This window comes from Centropristis striata, chromosome 2 (genome assembly GCF_030273125.1).
Source record: "Centropristis striata isolate RG_2023a ecotype Rhode Island chromosome 2, C.striata_1.0, whole genome shotgun sequence".
In the NCBI taxonomy this organism is placed as follows: Eukaryota; Metazoa; Chordata; class Actinopteri; order Perciformes; family Serranidae; genus Centropristis; species Centropristis striata.
The window spans coordinates 13086454-13104138 of NC_081518.1; the positions used below are offsets into that span (position 1 = coordinate 13086454).

General features: G+C 42.0%; 1 protein-coding gene across 1 annotated transcript in view; it reads right to left on the bottom strand.

Moving 5' to 3' along the window:
* Nucleotides 1–16858, bottom strand: part of tle3b (TLE family member 3, transcriptional corepressor b) — a 34222-nt gene extending 17364 nt beyond the window's left edge. Inside the window, 7 exon segments of the mRNA XM_059347044.1 lie at nucleotides 4679–4783; nucleotides 5935–5997; nucleotides 12303–12347; nucleotides 14452–14515; nucleotides 14730–14830; nucleotides 15629–15857; nucleotides 16409–16858. Coding sequence (XP_059203027.1) covers nucleotides 4679–4783; nucleotides 5935–5997; nucleotides 12303–12347; nucleotides 14452–14515; nucleotides 14730–14830; nucleotides 15629–15652 — 402 coding nt within the window. The 5' untranslated portion in view covers nucleotides 15653–15857; nucleotides 16409–16858.
* Between the last annotated feature and the right edge of the window lie 827 nt (nucleotides 16859–17685).

Here is a 17685-nt window from a genome sequence, read left to right on the forward strand (position 1 = left end):
ATTTAAAAAGGTTAAAAGAAGAGATTTTTGGGGGCATTTTTGTTAAAAAAAAATAAAAACCTTAAGGGATAATTCTGATTTAATGAAGTTCGGTTGCTCGAAGTACTTCTATAAAGGCAGTGTATTACCTACAAAAGATGGTGGTCAGCACAACGCCAGTTTGGAGAGGAAGGCACCAAGGTACCAACACAAAACCTAAGCAACATAGTGTTGTGGATGGGAGCAGCAGCAAAACGTCTTTTAGCCTCAACCTAACAAAAAAGTAAAAAACTATTTTTGTTCATATTTTCATCACTACCTTGTCATTGGACAGCCTTTTCCAAAAATGAACTGAAGCTGTTCTATGTTCTCATCAAAGTCACCAGACTCCATTGACAAAAACAGGAATTTTACCTTGCAGATTATTGGAGTTGCTGCTCTACAGCTGCCTGCATGTTTTTTTTTTTGCCACTTTGATGTTTTAAAGGGTTGAAGGGATTCATACTAGTCACACAATAAAACAAACACACTAACCGATTGAGGCAGCACTAGAACAGCAACTTGTGTGTTCTGCGAGGTAAAATTACTGTTCTTGTCAATGGAGTCTGGTGGCTCTAAAGAGAGCATAGATAACAGTTTCAGTTCTCCACCACAACTCAAACAGGGCTGTCTGAAGGCAAGGTAATTTGGTGAGATTGAAATACACCATACATTTAAACATATTGATTTTTTAGGTGTCTAAAATATGTTGTGTCAGTACTCCTGCCTTCTTCTCCAAACTGAGGGTGTGTCGACTGGCATCTACTGTAGGTAATACACTGACTGTGGAGACGTACCTCATGCAACCCCACTTAAAAAAAAAAACCCCAAATGATCCCATTTGAACAATGGATTATCAAAATTAAATTACTGTATCAACTCTAATGAAACTAATTGAAAACACCATTATCACAAAGCTCAATTTCAGGCTAATATCTTTGAAATAATATTAAGAAAAATGGTCAGCTACCTAAGAGTAAATATACAACACCTCTATGTACCAGCATCCTGAAACATGACAAAACCTCTGACATGAACAAACATGTAGAAGCTAATAAGTGACAATGTGTGTCAGAGTGGACACTTTTACTTTATAAAAAGCCTGCTCACTCAAACCAGATGGAAATACAACCTTGTCTGATAAAGTAAATATGCACATGGAAATAAAACATGCAAATAGAGGAGATGAGTGTGAGCAGACACAGAACCAGGCACTGTGAAACTTTACATCGTGCACCGCAGCATTTGGATAAGGGTTGGTGATGAGCAGCAGAGCACCTGTTACTGACTTGTTAACCATTATATCAAAAGGACAATCTCATCCCACGTTGACATCATGGAAATGAGACAGCACCTCTGACACTTGTCAAATCAAACTTAATCATGTGTCGCCTCGGGGCAGAAATTTATGTAAAACATATTGTAGGACAGACGAGACTAGTTTGTACCTTTGTCTCAGTTTTCTAGTTACATTAACACAGTTCAGCCTGCTGGAGTTGTAGGTAACTCATGGTTGTTTTAATTTAGTACAGTGGAAACAATAAGTTATACAGAAAGCACCATATTACATATTAACTACTAGTTTATTTTGGAAAGTCTTTATACTTCCTGCAAGTGTTCCATTCTGTCAGTGCCCATGTCTTTATCAGTCCTTCCCAATGAAATGAGCATGTATGCAGTTGACTGAAGAAAAAGGGCAGCTCTCACTGTCAGATTTTAGAGTGCTCAGACTTTTTAAGAACCCCTCCGGTTGTTTCAAGTTAAAAATCTCTAACTTTTAAGAAAGGGCTGGTATCGTTGTTGTCGCTCCTTTTAAGAGCAAATTCACAACAAAGACAGTAAAGCCCATTTGTAGCAGGAGCAGATTGACCGGATACTGAAAGTTGCTGGTTAGCTTTTATCACAGCACGCGTTGTGACCTTGCTGTTAGCTGTGGAGTCAACCGTCTGTTAAGAATTAGGGCTGAAACAACTGATAATATAATAGTAAATTTCAATCAATCACTCCTTCAAGTCTATTAAAGATCAGAAAATTGTGAAGAATGTTGATGAATGCCGAGTCAAGGTGACTCCTTTATACTGCTCACTTTATCGACCATCAGCTTAAACTCTAAGATATTTAATTGAGCAAAGAGAAAAGCAGCGAATTCTTCTCTTCAAGCAGCTGAATCTGGTATTTTTTTTGCGCTATAAATGTCAAGATTCTATTGATAATCCAAATAGTGGGCGATTCATTTTCTGTTGATTGACTTCAGCCTTAGGTAAAACAGCAATATTATGTCGTAGAAGTCTCTAATTCACATCTTCTATTCCGATATTCTGATTTTGATCACGATAAACATATATATAGTTTGTACAATGCGGTTTGACATTTCAAAAGAAACTTTACAAAAAAAAAATAATATAACATTTTTATATTGTTTTAGGGAGCTGCCAGAGTCTGACACTGTCTGAACATCACAGAGACTTTAATGACAAGAACGCCACAGCAGCACCGCCTCCCTCACACTGCAGGGACATGGAGATTGATCACCTGCCATGTCTTCGCTCCTATAATTAAAGTCTGTTTTCCTCTGCGTGTGTGTGTGTGTGGCCCTGCCCACCCTTACTGAAGGCAGGGTCAGTTTTTTTTAAAGAAAAGGAAACAGGAAGTAATTACCTAGAAAACTGGGGGTTGTGCTCCTGACTCATTTACCTTAATTGAATTTCGATATCTGCCTCTCATTAGACTTGACCCCCAACCAGCGGGACCAGCTAACCGCTGACTGACCTCCAACTACAGAGGGCTAATCAAAAGGGTCAGTTATCCATCTGCGTAGAAGCTGGCTATTCAAAAGCAGCTAGGATGATAGTTTATAATAACAGCAGATGTAAAACCAAATCACTAAAAATTACATTTGGCCAGAGTGGATTTTTTTTGTACGTTTAGGATTGTGGCTACATTCAAAAGATTACTGGCAGGTCTCTGAAGTGCGCTCAATACCTCTATTGAAAGCTAAGATTGGTACACATGCTCTCAACTGAATGAAACATGAATTTACTTTTAATAGGGTTAGGGTAAATTACAAGTTTAAATCTAAAAGATCCTAAAAACCTACTGAGGAATAGTAATACCTGGGCAGACATAGTGCTGTTTGCGTCATTATTGTTCAAAACATAATTACAAGCAGCCAAATGGGAAATAACATTCACAACTGTCTCGGAGTTAGAAGATATCCAGGATTTTTAACAGGTACGGTTAAGCTAAGTTGTAAAAGTGACAATTTGGCAGCAAAATTTGTACTCTTGGGCGGCAGCTGTGGTGATCAGCGGTATTTGCTCTCACTTTTTAAGACTTTTTCATTGTCTGCAGTCAACCCCATCACCATTTACTCAACGCAAACAGTGACCAGAAAAAAACAGTACATCTGGATAAAGAGTGATTTAACAGACATTTATTAAAATGAAAATATTCAAGAATATTACTTTAAAAATGAGCTATACACTATTTTTTTTCACTAATACGCCAACAAATCACAAATACAAAACAACTGCAGTGATCCTGTGGATCAATTAATCGTTGATTGATATGCATTTAATTGCCAGCTATTTTGATTTGAGTTTCTTAGATGGGATATAATTCTCTTATATGACAGTAAACTGAATTGTTGGACTGCTGGTGGGACAAAACAAGCAATTTAAAGACGACACCTGGGGCTTTAGGAAACTTTGATTGCCATTATTGTTTATTTTCTGACTATTTATAGACTTAATGATTGATGACATGAATGGCAGATTAATCAATGAAAATGATCATTACTTGCAGCCCTAAGAACAGCAGTTAGTAATTCAGGCTACTAATGTTGTCACTAGAGGGTTAGCAGTGTGTGAAAGCTCCTCAGTCGGAATGAATGCAGCTTAAATCTTTCACCCGCTACACCTTACGAATGTTCAGCGCCTGCTGCATCCACTCTGCAGTAATCTCTGTTACTATCACAATGTTTGTCCCCACCTGACCTGCTGTAATTCCTCCTGCTGCTGGGTCAGAGGTAAGGGTAAGCCTGTTGGCTGGAAGCTTTTATCAAAAATTAAAGTGCAGCCGAAGTGAAATCTGAGAAACTCTGTGATCTGATCTGAGCCTGGACTGTGTGACTGTATATCTGATGCTCTCTGACTCTGCCTGAGGAGGACAGCTGCTGTTAGGAACTACACCCAGAGTGCTGACAGGTCATGGTTCACCAACAATCACAGAAGTTACAGCGGCGAACACAGCATTGACAGCACCATTGCAAACATTGTGAACATAAATACAAACATAATAAACCACCGAAGACAGGGCAAGTCTGCACAAGTGAAGAGGACAGGGTGTTGCTAGTTTGTATTCAGTCTGAACGTTCAAATGCCAAAGACAGGAGGAAGAAAATGGTTGCAGATTAATACCCTAAGCTACTTTTATTCCCTTTTCACCCCTATTTTCCTCCTGAATCTATTACCCTTTCCCAGGTTATCCTTGACATGCAACACTTCAGCTGAAGCGCATCAAGGTGAAATAAACCCTGTAAGTGTAATGTAGCAAGCTTGAACAGTCAAAATGTCTGTACTGGAGTGCCGGCCCTCATCTACGTGTGCAGTTTTGCCCCTGGCTTCGGGTCAAATGAAGTAAGAAAAGGGGGTATACACACAGTCAGAGGCAGATTGGGAAGTCCACGTACCCCGATGATCGCATTCAGCTCTGTCATCGTCACCTGCTTGGCTCGTTCAACAGCCTGAGCCACCTGCTGTTGATGCTGCAGGACACAGAAACACAAAGATTAGATTCTTGATGGAGAACAACTCATTACAACAGACTTTTTAAAAAAAAAAAGCTTATATCCAGGCCTATACTGGAGATTCCCCTACACAAATCTACAAACAGGATCTGTTGCTAAGGGGGAAAACATGCTCCACAATCCTGCTTCAAATCAAAACAGTCCCATGAAAGACATAGCAGGAACAATATGATCTTTAAGAACAACGATCCATAAATCACTGTGAAGAATTTAATCAAGAATGTATTAACCAATAAAAGGGCAAAGTTGGCACAACAGTTTCTGTTCACCCCTGAGGCATTATTTCCATTTATGTTTTCACCAGGTAGACCAATTTCTTAAAGCAACAGTCAGGATAATTGCATCATGCCTTACTGTGAGAAACCAATAAAAAACAGTTCAACTGAAATCTGTTGCCAGGAGGTTGGGACAGACTATTTCAGTTTCCTACATGATAAGGTCATTTACAGGCTTATTTTAAAGTTCCTTGCATGTTTAGTTTTACAGATTATAGTTATTTTTGTTTTTGTCAAGTTATGATTGAAATGCAATATTCAATTGGGTGTGCTGCTAAAATCTTCAATTATTTTCATGATAAAAGTTATTAAGTAAGAAAGGTTTAAGTCATTTTTCTATAATCTCTATTCCCTGAGCAGTTGCTGGAAAAAAATATTGGCATTGTACGTATTTGCAAACCCAATGAAAAGTCCGCAGAAGGAGGAAGTCGGCGTGGAAATGTCAAACAGACACCAGACTTTCACTCAGGAGACCACAATTCTTGTCCCATGTAAATTTAACAGTCAAACTAACATATCTTATCCCAAACCAAGATATTTTCCTAAGCCTAACTAAGTGCTACCCAGTGCATCAAAAAGTGACACCAAGGGCTTGTGACAAATGGTTATGTCACATTTGTTTGCAGAAACGTACATCACCAATACTTTATTTCAACGACTAAGTTGGGACCCCACAAAATCAGTAATCAGGGTTGTATATTAAATGCCTTGTCATTCCAATTCTTCCTAGGGTCTCTGCACAATAGCCAGCCTCACAATTTCCTGGACAGTTACTGTGCATGGTGTATGAAATTATTCTCACTCTTTAATGCTGCGAGCTGAAGTGGCACTCACCTCTTGTGACAAGAACGGCATGATCTGAGCCAGAATTGCATTGAGACGCTTGGCAATCTCAGTCTGTAGGAGAAGAGAGAGAAAGTGTTAGAATGATGCACTGCACGCTACAGGCAACACTAGAATCAAGAAGTTGAACCTATAAAACAAAAGGGGTGTGCATTTGTGCAAGCACGTAAATGTTTGCAGCGTCCATCTGGACAGGCCCTGTATTTCTTAACTAAATTGGGACCGCCTTAGAACAAATTTACTCTCCTGCCTCCATTAGACTTGGGCCTTATTTCATTAGGAGGCTGAAATATGCTAATACCATCTGGCTGGACAGACTATAATGAGGTCGATACTTCATAATTATGGCCCATAGAGAGGGGGTGGGGCAGGCGGAGGCAGACAGGTTAACTCTCTGCTCCTATCTATCAGAGGCATCTCTAGTATCGACCACAGAATATTAGCTGGGAGAGTAAGATGATACTGCAGGGCTCGACAAACATAGAGCACTTTACCGCGCTGCATTTGGACAAATGGATATGCTACGCTGCACGTCTACCGCACTCGAATGTCCCAAGACATTTTGCCCAAACCCATTTCCTTTTTTAAAATCTGTGCTTTTCATGGAGAGAGGAGGAGGAGGAGAAGAGTAGAGAATACAAAAGCAGAATAAAGGAGAAGTGGTGGGGGTGATGAATGGTGAAGTGAAACGCTCTGATTTGACACTAAGGTAATGTAGTTTGACTGAACCGGGGGAGGTGAACTAATTGATTCTGAGAGATTAGGGGTGGAGGCCCAGCAGGTGTGGTGGTGGGGGGGTGAAGAGGTCCTTCCCGCCGTTTTATACGCTGGTGCATTCCACTCATTTTCTCCTTTAACCTTGTTTGACTGTGAAAGCGGGAGGGAGGAGACAGAAAGTGGAAAAGGGGGACAGGAGGTGCCAGTGGCCTTTTGCACAGCTCTCTGTGTCACTCTTTTTCATTTTGGAGGAGGGGAGACAGAAAAAGAAGGAGAGAGGAGGTGGGGGGGCAGACCTTTGCTGGCCTGTCAGGAATTATCTCACAACCTCCTGTCTGACCTCAGACGCACTGTGCTTTCTCTCTCCATCCAGCCTCCCTCCTCCTCCAAACACTCCTTCACACCCCTCCCTGCTAATCTCCACTACTCTCCTCTGTGTCCTACCCTCCTTCCTCCTCTCCCTCTCTCATCTTCCCCCTCTCCTGTTGCTGGGGCAACGCTATCTGGCACGGCTGATCGTTATGTAAATTGGGCTGGGGCCCTGACCAGAACAGCCTGTAAAATCATATTAGGCGCAGCAAAGAGGCAGGTCATTAAATTGAATTTTCGGCCTGTCGATCTGATCGGCACGGGAAATTAATGAGGGATAACTGGGAGTGGGGAGGTGGGGCGGGGGCTGCACTGGGGGGGAGACACAGAGAGAGAGGAAGAGAAAGAGAGGGAGGGAGCTCTGTGGAGACTCATAAACCATCATCATTAGCGGGGGCTGGATACAATGACACACAGTAGGATTAGAGTGTTTCAGTATCACACCACTTCTCTGGAAATGGCTGCAAGGGGAGCAACATGGGGCTTGTAGGAAACAGCGGTATGCTGATACACTCGGCTATTAGAGCAACAACATTACAAACCCTCACCACAAACCGATTCACAAAGAAAGGCATCCATTTGTTCATTGCAGATCACCACTCCACAGCCACCACCGGAAACCCAAAACAAAAACATTCATAGAATTCGGGTGCACTTTTCACTTTTGTGTTGATTTGTTTTAGTGCGATGTATATACATTTTTTTAAAAAAAAGGTTTCTCTCAGCAATTTACTCTGAAAGGCGAGCTGGAGAACCAGGTGCATTGAGAGCAGAGATCATGTTGAGCTGTGTTCACGGGTTTTTAAGGTTAAATGTTCCCGAAACCCCGAGCTTCCTCTGAAATTTACCCCAGAGTCAAAATATTACTTTGGAGCCAGGAAATAAAACAATGGAACAGACTTCCTTTGCATCCCTTTTTCTTTTTCTGGCCCAATTATTAATGCCGTACATTTTTTACCTGCTATATCTCAGCTACAATTTCAAAGAATGTGAGGGCAAGCATGACTCACGCATCTACCGTAATCGCCGCCTTTATCAGCCACATCTTGTCCTTTCCTTCTCAAACTGAATCATCCACTCTGTTCAGACAGAGTTCACACATGTTAGGGAGGGCAAATGGGCACATGGCTTATTTACAAGACTTTTTCACAGCCATTTGGTGGAGAAAAATACTCATAACACATCACATCCAATGACACGCAGCACTCTTAAATTACTCCCGCTTTACTTTGGAGGCTCTATTTTCCACAGTGCTTTTAGTAGCAGAAACAGGCACTGGAAAGAGTTTATTGTCACTTAAAGCCACTGAAAACAGAAGCCTTTGAGCCGGCAGAAGCTTTTCACTGCAGCTCCACAATTACAGGTACTCAGGGTTGTCTAGTAGCACCAGAGCTTGGAGAGGCTCTCTCCATTGCATCCCTCTGTCAATGGTGCATTGAAAGCCATTTGGCTGTTTGTCGCTCCAGGCATTAGCCCCCAAGTGGAGAGCAGAGTCTCTGACGAGGATTCAATTGGCGAGAAAACCAAGTGGCATATGATGGTGGTGGTGGAGGAAGATGGGGGGAGGGGGTCTGTTTGGGAATTATCTTCTCAGCCAGAGCAGAGGAAGAAAGAGGCACTTAGAGGTATCTTGTTCATTACAAATGCATGAAGAATATTTTGCATGTCATTCTATTTTGAGCTCATATACACAAAACTGAAGTGACATCCTTTTCTGCAGGGGAGCAAATGTAAATTAGCTATTTTCCACCAGATTACATCTGATTTCAAATCAACATGTAAACAATGTACTTTTTTTAGAGATTTCATTTTGAATTATGCAGCTGAGGAGTACAGACACACACAATGTATTTTCTTCCATTTAAATGCATCAACACTAACAAAGAAAACCATCATCAGCTGGTAGAGTACACACACACACCAACACACTAATTGTGTAACACTGTTCTACCAGCCCTACTAACCTGGCTATCAAAATAAAGCATGTCTCACAGCCTCCAATAACCTCGTCAAGCTCCCCTGAGAGACCGTGTGTGTTCTCGTAGTCAGTTTGTTTTGGCTTAGAGACAGGTCGGCCATCATCACCTTGGCAAACAATTCCAGGAATCCTGTATAAATTATTCATTTGCACAAGCTCTCTTTTCTCCCGCCCCTCTGCTCCTCCTTTAACCCTCTTCCTCCATCCAGGAAACGGACATGACTCTCCTTGATGAAGCTATTCTCTGTTTCCCTCGTTCACTCAACAAGTGAGGAAATGAAGACACAAAATGGCTACCAAAGGTGCAACAAAAGCAAGCAGATAAATATAACAGTATGGTATAGGATGCGTTGGTGGTTAATCACTCTATTTATGTTCCTTTTGCTTTCAATTTACTGAAACAGAGAACTGAAATCAGGCTACAGGCAGGCGTACGAGAGAGATAAACATGGACCACAAATGAGAACAGAGGTAGTGAAAAACAAAGCAGCCCCCACCACACCCACACCACAAAGTCAGCAGGGCATGTTGCTGAGGCAGCCTAATGAGCTGCGCTAATTAAAATCACTTATTGACAGCAAGCGAGGGTGATTACCTCCACCCTGCACTCTTTGCCATCATAAGAGACACTGTCAAAACAAATTACCCCCCGGCAACCACACAGATCCCTTCACTAGCAAGCATTCAGCTCAGCAGTGGCGTACAGGAAACTGTGTGTCTTTTGGAACTTCAATTACAGTGTGTTTGTGTGTAAAGACACAACCACTGTTACCGTGTAAGGGATATGAGTATTTATTTATATGCGGATATATATGTGTGTGTGTTTGTGACCATTCGCCTGTTTTTCAATCCAGCTTTGTAGCGATAACAACACAAAGTGAGTTTATCACGTCTTTTTTTTCACACTGCAATAAATCTTCAACGCAAGCGAAGTAATGTGCCTGCGTGCATCCAATAATCCAGCCTCCGCTCCCTCCCTTCCTACCAATAACAGGGACCGCTAAGGGCTGTCTGTTTACCTCTCGCTGATGTCATCACAAACACTCGTTCACCATGGGAGGGGAGAAGGGAGAGAGAGGGGAAGGGAGGTGGCGGGAATCATGAATTATTCAGAGTGCTCCGTTGACTCCACCGGGCTTATTGATAAACAAAAGGAGATGCACAGGAGAGGACCAGTCGATTAACCCATTTACCCCGAAGCCTCTCACTCCTTTCCTGTCTCTATACCCCCGCCTTTGTTTTGTCCACGGCCACCAGCATCCACCCACAACAACCAGCTCCACCCCCACCCTGCAACCTCCTGGTTGGTGATAAGTGCCTGACAGAAAACGCAAAGAACGGGGGGATGTGGGTGCTCTATCAGCTAGTTAGCACACACACACACACCTACAAGTAACGTCTACACCTGATGAATTGTGCAGTGTGCTGCTGTTCCGACTGGGCTTCCCTCCCACTGATGCCATTAACCTTCTGGATCTGAGGGCCATGAAGCCTCCGCCCCACCTCTCTCTTTTCTCCCCCTCTGACAGACTCCCACTCTCATACATCATATCACACAGCTAATGACACAAGGGCCATCATTCACATCACATCGTTGGGGTGGTGGTGCAGACATGGGAGGGGGAGCAATGAAAAGACATAAGGGCACGAGGAGGAGGTGGTAAAAGGAGAATTGAGGAGGCGAAAGGTGACTGAGGGAAACAGAAGGCAAGGCAGAATCAGAGAAAATGGAAATGTAAGTGTAGAAAGATAAAAGAGGGGCATCTCGAGATCACAGTAATCTTTTCTCCTCTTTTCAAGTGAACTGAATAAAAGATTATGCTAATGTCTGTTAATAGAAAAGAAAATGTGGGTTTCACACGGCTGACTAAAAGGCCTCAGGTCAGATCTTTCGCCAAACAGATTTGTTTTGCAGCATTGTTTACAGGTGTAATCTGACTCTTATAGAGCAATTAGGACTTCTGGTGTCTGCCTGAGCAGATGTCTCATCCTAACCGCACTAAAAGTTAACCAGCCACACAGCACACACACTCCTCATCCTGTGGACACGCTTTATCACTACGGGTGTAAATCACAAGACTAATCTAATACAATATATGTTGATTCTGGGGACAACAATACGATATTTGCGGATAAGACCATATCATAATGCCAATTCCCAATCAAGTTACATTTATATCCACTCACAAAAAGTAACTAAAATATGATTTGGATTTTCAAAGACATATCTGTTTCCGGCATAAATATTGTCTGACGTGGCAATATGAAACCTATTTTACACCACATGTAATGCAGAAAACGGTGCTTGGGGTGATTTAGGAATGGCGGTAGCTATTTATTCATTGTATTCCTTATTTTCTCAGTCATTGCTCAAATTGGTTGAATTAATTTGTATTTATAATGTATGATATGGTTAAATATTCTTTAATCAAGTTAGTTGTTTAAAAACACAGCCTTTTGAGTTCTTTTCAAGAGTCACATCAGTACAAAAATGGGGCTCAATCCACATATGGATCAATGGTCTATTTTCATTCCATCTTAAAAATTGATGTTGGAACAGATTAAGCTACTGAGGCTTTTGTGCCTTGCTCAGGGACACTTCAGCAGGGTGAATTCTCTGTAGGTTTTAAGCTAACCAAGCTATTTGGGTTGAGGGATGGTTTCCACAAACCAACATGCTTCCAAAACTTCCAACTGGAAGCAAAGCAACAATGAAGCCTCATGAGAAACACGGTCACCATTTCTAAAGCTAAGATATTTTAACATATCTACCCTCCCTCTTTCTTTCATGCCTCCAGACTACAGAAATGGCGCCTTGGGTGTTGCGGAGGAAACTGCAGATATTTTTGCCCTATTCATCTGTAGAAGTCTTTCCACTGCAGCATGATGCCCAGTGTTGGGTGGCAGCTGAACTAATGAGCTTTTAGCCCGGCTGGCACTGGGGAGGCAGACACAGAATAGTGCAGGCATATGTGCATACACACACAAACACACAAACACACACACATTCGGAAGGACAAACCACACAAAAACACATCCTCTCAGACAGCCTGCCAAATACTTCACTTTAATCTTATCAAGCCATCCCCATCAGGCAGCATGCCCTTTGTGTTGTTTAGCCTGTCAGCATTTTCACTACAGGAAGCCAGTACGTGTATGCCTCCTAAAGCCATTTAAGGATGAGGGTAGAGAGTAAGGTCAGGTATGTGTGTTTATATTCCTCAGTCACTAGAGGGGGGAAAAAAAACAACAGTGTTTTGGCTGCACACAGACCATCCCTGATATGGCTACATACCTGTTTGTGCATTTCAATGTTGAGCCCATAGGACATCTCATAGTACTGAAAAAAAGAAGAGAGGAGAGAATACATTAATACATATTAAATTTACCTGAGAAACATTGATTCAAATAATTTTCAACTATGCACTATGTAATAAAAAGAGCATAACGGTCCATTTAGGATGAGTGAGAGGGGTGGTGGATGGGCCAAACAAACCTCGGACTTAAACCTACATAATAACGTCTCATTCTATGTAACTCACATAACTGCATCAAGTATGCAAGTTGGTTTTTTTAAGCAACATTGTCTTTCTTTCCTAACCACAACCTAAGTCACTTTTCTTTACTGAGGATCAGAGGCTTTTTTGGTGCAACAAGGCTGTAAAAAAACAGATGTTGACCGGTTTGACTCGTCTTTTAAAGCACTCAAATAAGTTGAATACTTGTTGCAGCACTAGGGTTGAGCTATTAAAGCACAGAGACATTAACTTAAGAGGTTGACAACTTCATGTTCTTTGTGTAACCACAGCTGACAGACAATTGGCCACTGTTGTCATTTACTTCTGCTGGGCCCTGCCAGTCTTTGAGCTGAAAACACTGTCAGTGGCTTCAAAAACACAGGAGAGCGCCAATACTATCACTGAAAACAACATTATCTGCTGCTGATTGCCAAAACCATGTTAGCCCACCAACAGACACAAACTAAAGCCGAGTAGTTTGTCTGTCTTGTTTATCAAACACATAGCAAACAGCTTCCATTTATTATAGCTACTCCCACCACCTTCTGGTTCCTCGCAGAGAAAATAATATTTAACAAACGTACTGCTGCGTTTGGTTAAAGTCATTCCTTTCATGTACAAACAAGATAAGCACGCACACACAAACTAAGAAAGAGGTCTAAGTTACAACACTTGCCAGATAAAGATTGTTCTTTTTCCATGCACACAATGCAGCTTTTACTTTATTAGAAGGAACCTTTGAGTTGGGTCGTCTTTGCAGAGGCACATGTGTCTTTTTTGTCTGTTTTTGAAACTCAGGGAGCTCTGAACTGAATGGAATGTGTTTTTAATTGCGGGAACAGTTTTACACTTAACCTCTTCACAACTCTTAAAATTAAACACCCATCTCATCTCTCAAGTTTTCATAAAAAGTCCACCCAACAACAAAGCAAAATGCCACACTTTGATTGAATTATATTGTAATGATATTAGGGCTTTACCCACTGATTCACCTGCTGACATCTTTCTCATTTAACCTATTAGTTATTTTGTCTCCATTGTGTCAAAAGTAGTGGAAAGAAATGCTCATCACAACACATTTTTACATTTTAGAGGCTAGACCCAGCAAATGTTTGGCATTTCTGATTTTAAAATGATTTAAACTAGATGATATGACATCATATCTTTGTCTTACAAAGGTCTGTTGTTCACATTAGTGATTTAGAGCATGTTTCACTGATTAAATAGTAATGGTAGTGTAGTTCATATCACTGAACATTGATTATTTGATTACATTTGATTATCTTATGTGAGATTTGGCATTCATTTCCTGTGATCAGATATCAAAAGCTGCACATATATTCTCATTTTACTGTTTCATTGACAAAAACTGACTCCAACAAGAAGTCTATTATCTTTATGGTTGTTTTCCCCATATCTGAGAAACCCCTGGGTGGGTCAAAAGTGTCTAAATGACCCCATGGTTCACCTTAGGGGAGTTAAGAAGTTTAAAAAAAATACAGGAAGCCCTGTGATTCAGGCACAAAGCCGGCAGACCAGTCATTAACCCCCAGTGGGTCATGTTGGGTGTGTTCGGGAGGGGTTGTAGAGGGTCATAAAGAAGACCCCAGAGCCATAGAAGGGGGTCGTCACACCCCACAATCAATAGTTGGACATTTGACCCCTGCTAGTTTCAACCATCCCCTCCCCACACACACACACACACACACACACACACACACACACACACACACACACACACACAGCACCTTCTCATCCAATGAAAACAGAAAACACAGGCGTGAGTCAACAATACCAAGCAGGGGCAAATGCTAACACGGCCTTTGCAAAAACACAGCGGCTGCACCACCTGTGACTGTTCACCTGAGGCTAAAGGGAGGATACGGCATTAAATCAGATTCACAGCTTTACGATGGCTGCTCTTACCATGACGTAGTGACGCTGCATCTCTGTCTTCTCATTGGCCAGTTTGTCGTACTCCACTTTAAGGCTTCAGGAGGAGAAGAGAAAAAAAAATGAACGGCAAGTTGGATAGGTTACATATATTAAACTGCATTCTTGATTTGTTCAAGAGTCAGAACAGATATATTTATGAGTGTAACATCAGTACATGAAGTTACAAAAATGGAACAAGACAGAAGCAGCTTCCTCTTCCTGATCTTTCCAGGAAGCCAGGACTGTTTACACTATAGGCTGGTCATTACCTGTGGTACTGGGCCTGCAGGAACTGAAATTCGTCTTTGATCCTGTCACAGGACTCTGCTACTGTGAACTTGAAGCCAGGCTGCCCTGGCTGGTGAGGTGCCTGAAAAGTGCAATGTTGGAGATACCACAGGTGTAAATAACGCCATCACAGTCCAGATAACAGTCTCATCTCTCTTCCTTCCTAGTAAGCTGCGTTTCTTTCCTTTTGATCGTTTATCAAAACCCAAGATGACATGTTTAAATGTCTTGTTTTGTTCAACCGACTATTAAAAACCCCAAATACTCAGTTTCCTGTCATAAAGGACAAAGAAAAGAAGCACATTTTCATTTTTGAGAGGAAATAACTACCAAATATGTAACACTTGTGATTTAAAAAATGACTTAATAGTTGTTGATTAATTTTGTTTTGGTTGACTAATGGTTTAAACTAGAAGATACATTTCCCCTCAACCCAGACAGGCGGGAAAAAAACGTTCAACATGTGCAATGACAGCAGCAGGTCATGTTATCCCTCCTCAAAGTTAATGTCAGAGGATGTTGAGAGAGGGATGAAACCATACATAAAGTTGTGGTTTTTCCACTATGAAGCACAAAAAACACCTTCTATCAGTGTAAAAAAAATGAGACTGCAACACACTGCACAGAGAAATGAAGTCAGATTACAGCAGGAGGTGATGATCTACTTTCCTGAGTTCAACCAAAAAGCTCTGATCCTGTCGCCAATAAACACGATCTTCCAGTTTCTCTCCTGCCAGAGTGAAGCTCCTCAGCAGCACCGATGCAGACCATAAATAGTAAGGTGTGGAGCAGCAGCTCCACACTGACGAGCTAATTAGGCTACTTTGAAGGGCGGCGCATTTGCATCATTTCACAAATAGTGACAAAGACATCTACTTACCGGATGCCGGCCTTGTGGATACATGTCGCGTCCTTTACACAAGGGGATTCAATGTGTTTTCTCTCCTCTCTGTCCGTAATCCCAGTAAAGGTGCGATAAAATCACCGCCACCCCCTCCCCTGTATGCGCAGGATGGCGGCGGACAAAGCCTTGTTCTCGGCTGCGAGGCGCACTCTCAAGACCCCCGGCCACTGGATGTATCACCTCGTCGGCCTCTCTCCCTTTGTACCTACACAAACAGAAAACGAGGCACAGCTGAGGAGCTGAATCACTTTCGCAGCAAGCGACCGTAGCACCTTGGTTGTAGCCTGTATCGACACAGAAATTAAGCTTTTTAAACTTAACCGGACTGATTTATCATCTACTCCCTGATAATAAAAAAAAATGTTTATTTTAATATCCAAAATGTGCATTCATATTTTTTTTTCTTATTTATTTCTGTCAACAATCTAAATCCTCGATTTGCATTGCACGGTGGTGGGAAAAAAACAAGCAAAATGTGTTTGATCCAATGTATTAAAAAATATAAATCCCAAAGTTGATACTTTTGATCACCTCAACGACGCGATGCTTTTGTTTCTCTCGTAAATCTAACGACTCGTCTTCCACACAAAAAAGGGGAACAAGAACACACACAACGCTGTTGTTTTGGTGGTCCAGGAAAAAAATATATCAGAAAACAAGGAGCTGCTGCTTTCAAAGTCGGCTGCCATAAAGCCACACCACCACCACCACCACCACCCGTCTTGTTAGCGGCTCTCTTCATGTCGCCCTTTTTACCTTTGTCTGGGCTGATTCCTCCCCTCTCTCCTCTTGCACAGGTAAAAAATATAGTATCCAGCCACACAAAAAAATCTTAATATCCTTCAGCACAGAGTAATAAGGGCGGAAAATGTCCGTCGCCGTTGCTATTTTTCACACACTTCTTCTTCTTTGCCCCTTGAGAGTCCTTTAAAACCCCGGTGATCCCGAGGCGGAGAGCGGCTCTCCGTCCGTCCGGTCGGACGCTGGAAACCCCTCGATCGGGACGAGTTGTTGACCGCATACAACTTCAGACAATATTAGATCCAGTAGTAGTAGTACACGACTCTCTCGGTAAGTCCAAAGATTATTAAATGCCGAGTTAACGGGATTTTTTTTTTTTTTTTTTTTTTGAAAATGTCGGCCGTTGTGAAATATACCACGAGCTTGCTGTTGGGTATACCCAGTTCCTCCGCCGCGCGCCTGTACCACACACAGACTGTGCACTGACACGAGGACCCGACTGCCGAGAGAGGGCCCTGCTCTCAACCAATGGGGTTCTCCGAAGGAGTTTAGCAGCGCTGACCAATCACAGCATTGTGTCCCCCACGTGGGGTTCTCAGCACACTGGTGTTCTGATTGGGCTGCTGATACGTGACCTCACATGTGTCGCCATTTTGGATCTGAAGTGACATTCGGTGCAACTTGTTCAAAAATAAACTGCAATAATTCATATATCTGTGCGTTTCTACATGTTTTTTTAGCGTCTCACGTTATAAATGTTAACGTACCAGTTGTATATTTAAAAACTACGCTGATTCAAACACTATATGGTGGTGTAAACTGGAAAATAACCTCTCTAAGAAATAATAGAATTTATCAGCATTAGGCTGCACATGTGCTACAGGCTTATGATATGTGAACAATCACACTTGAAGGTAGCCTGACCCCCGGACAATTGTTTTTAATCTGCAACAGGAAGATCACACGTTCTGCTCTCAATTCAAGGAGAGCCAAGAATAAAGAAATACATCCTGTAACCATGCCAAGAAAAATAGGAGCTCATAGAAATTCATTCAAGACCCGAGGTGCGCAGGAAGATGTGAATACTGCTTAATCTACAGTAGAGTGTCCTTTGAGTGACTTGAATTGATCGACCTATTTCTAACTAGACCTCAAGCATCTACAAGCTTCCCTATCAGCAGCACTAGGTAGGCTACAACACGTCTGCGCGTCAGGATATGAGCCTATCAAGTGTTGCTTGCCGTGTCCGGCCCCCACGTGGGTCCTCTTCCTTGCCTCTCCGCTGCGTTCTA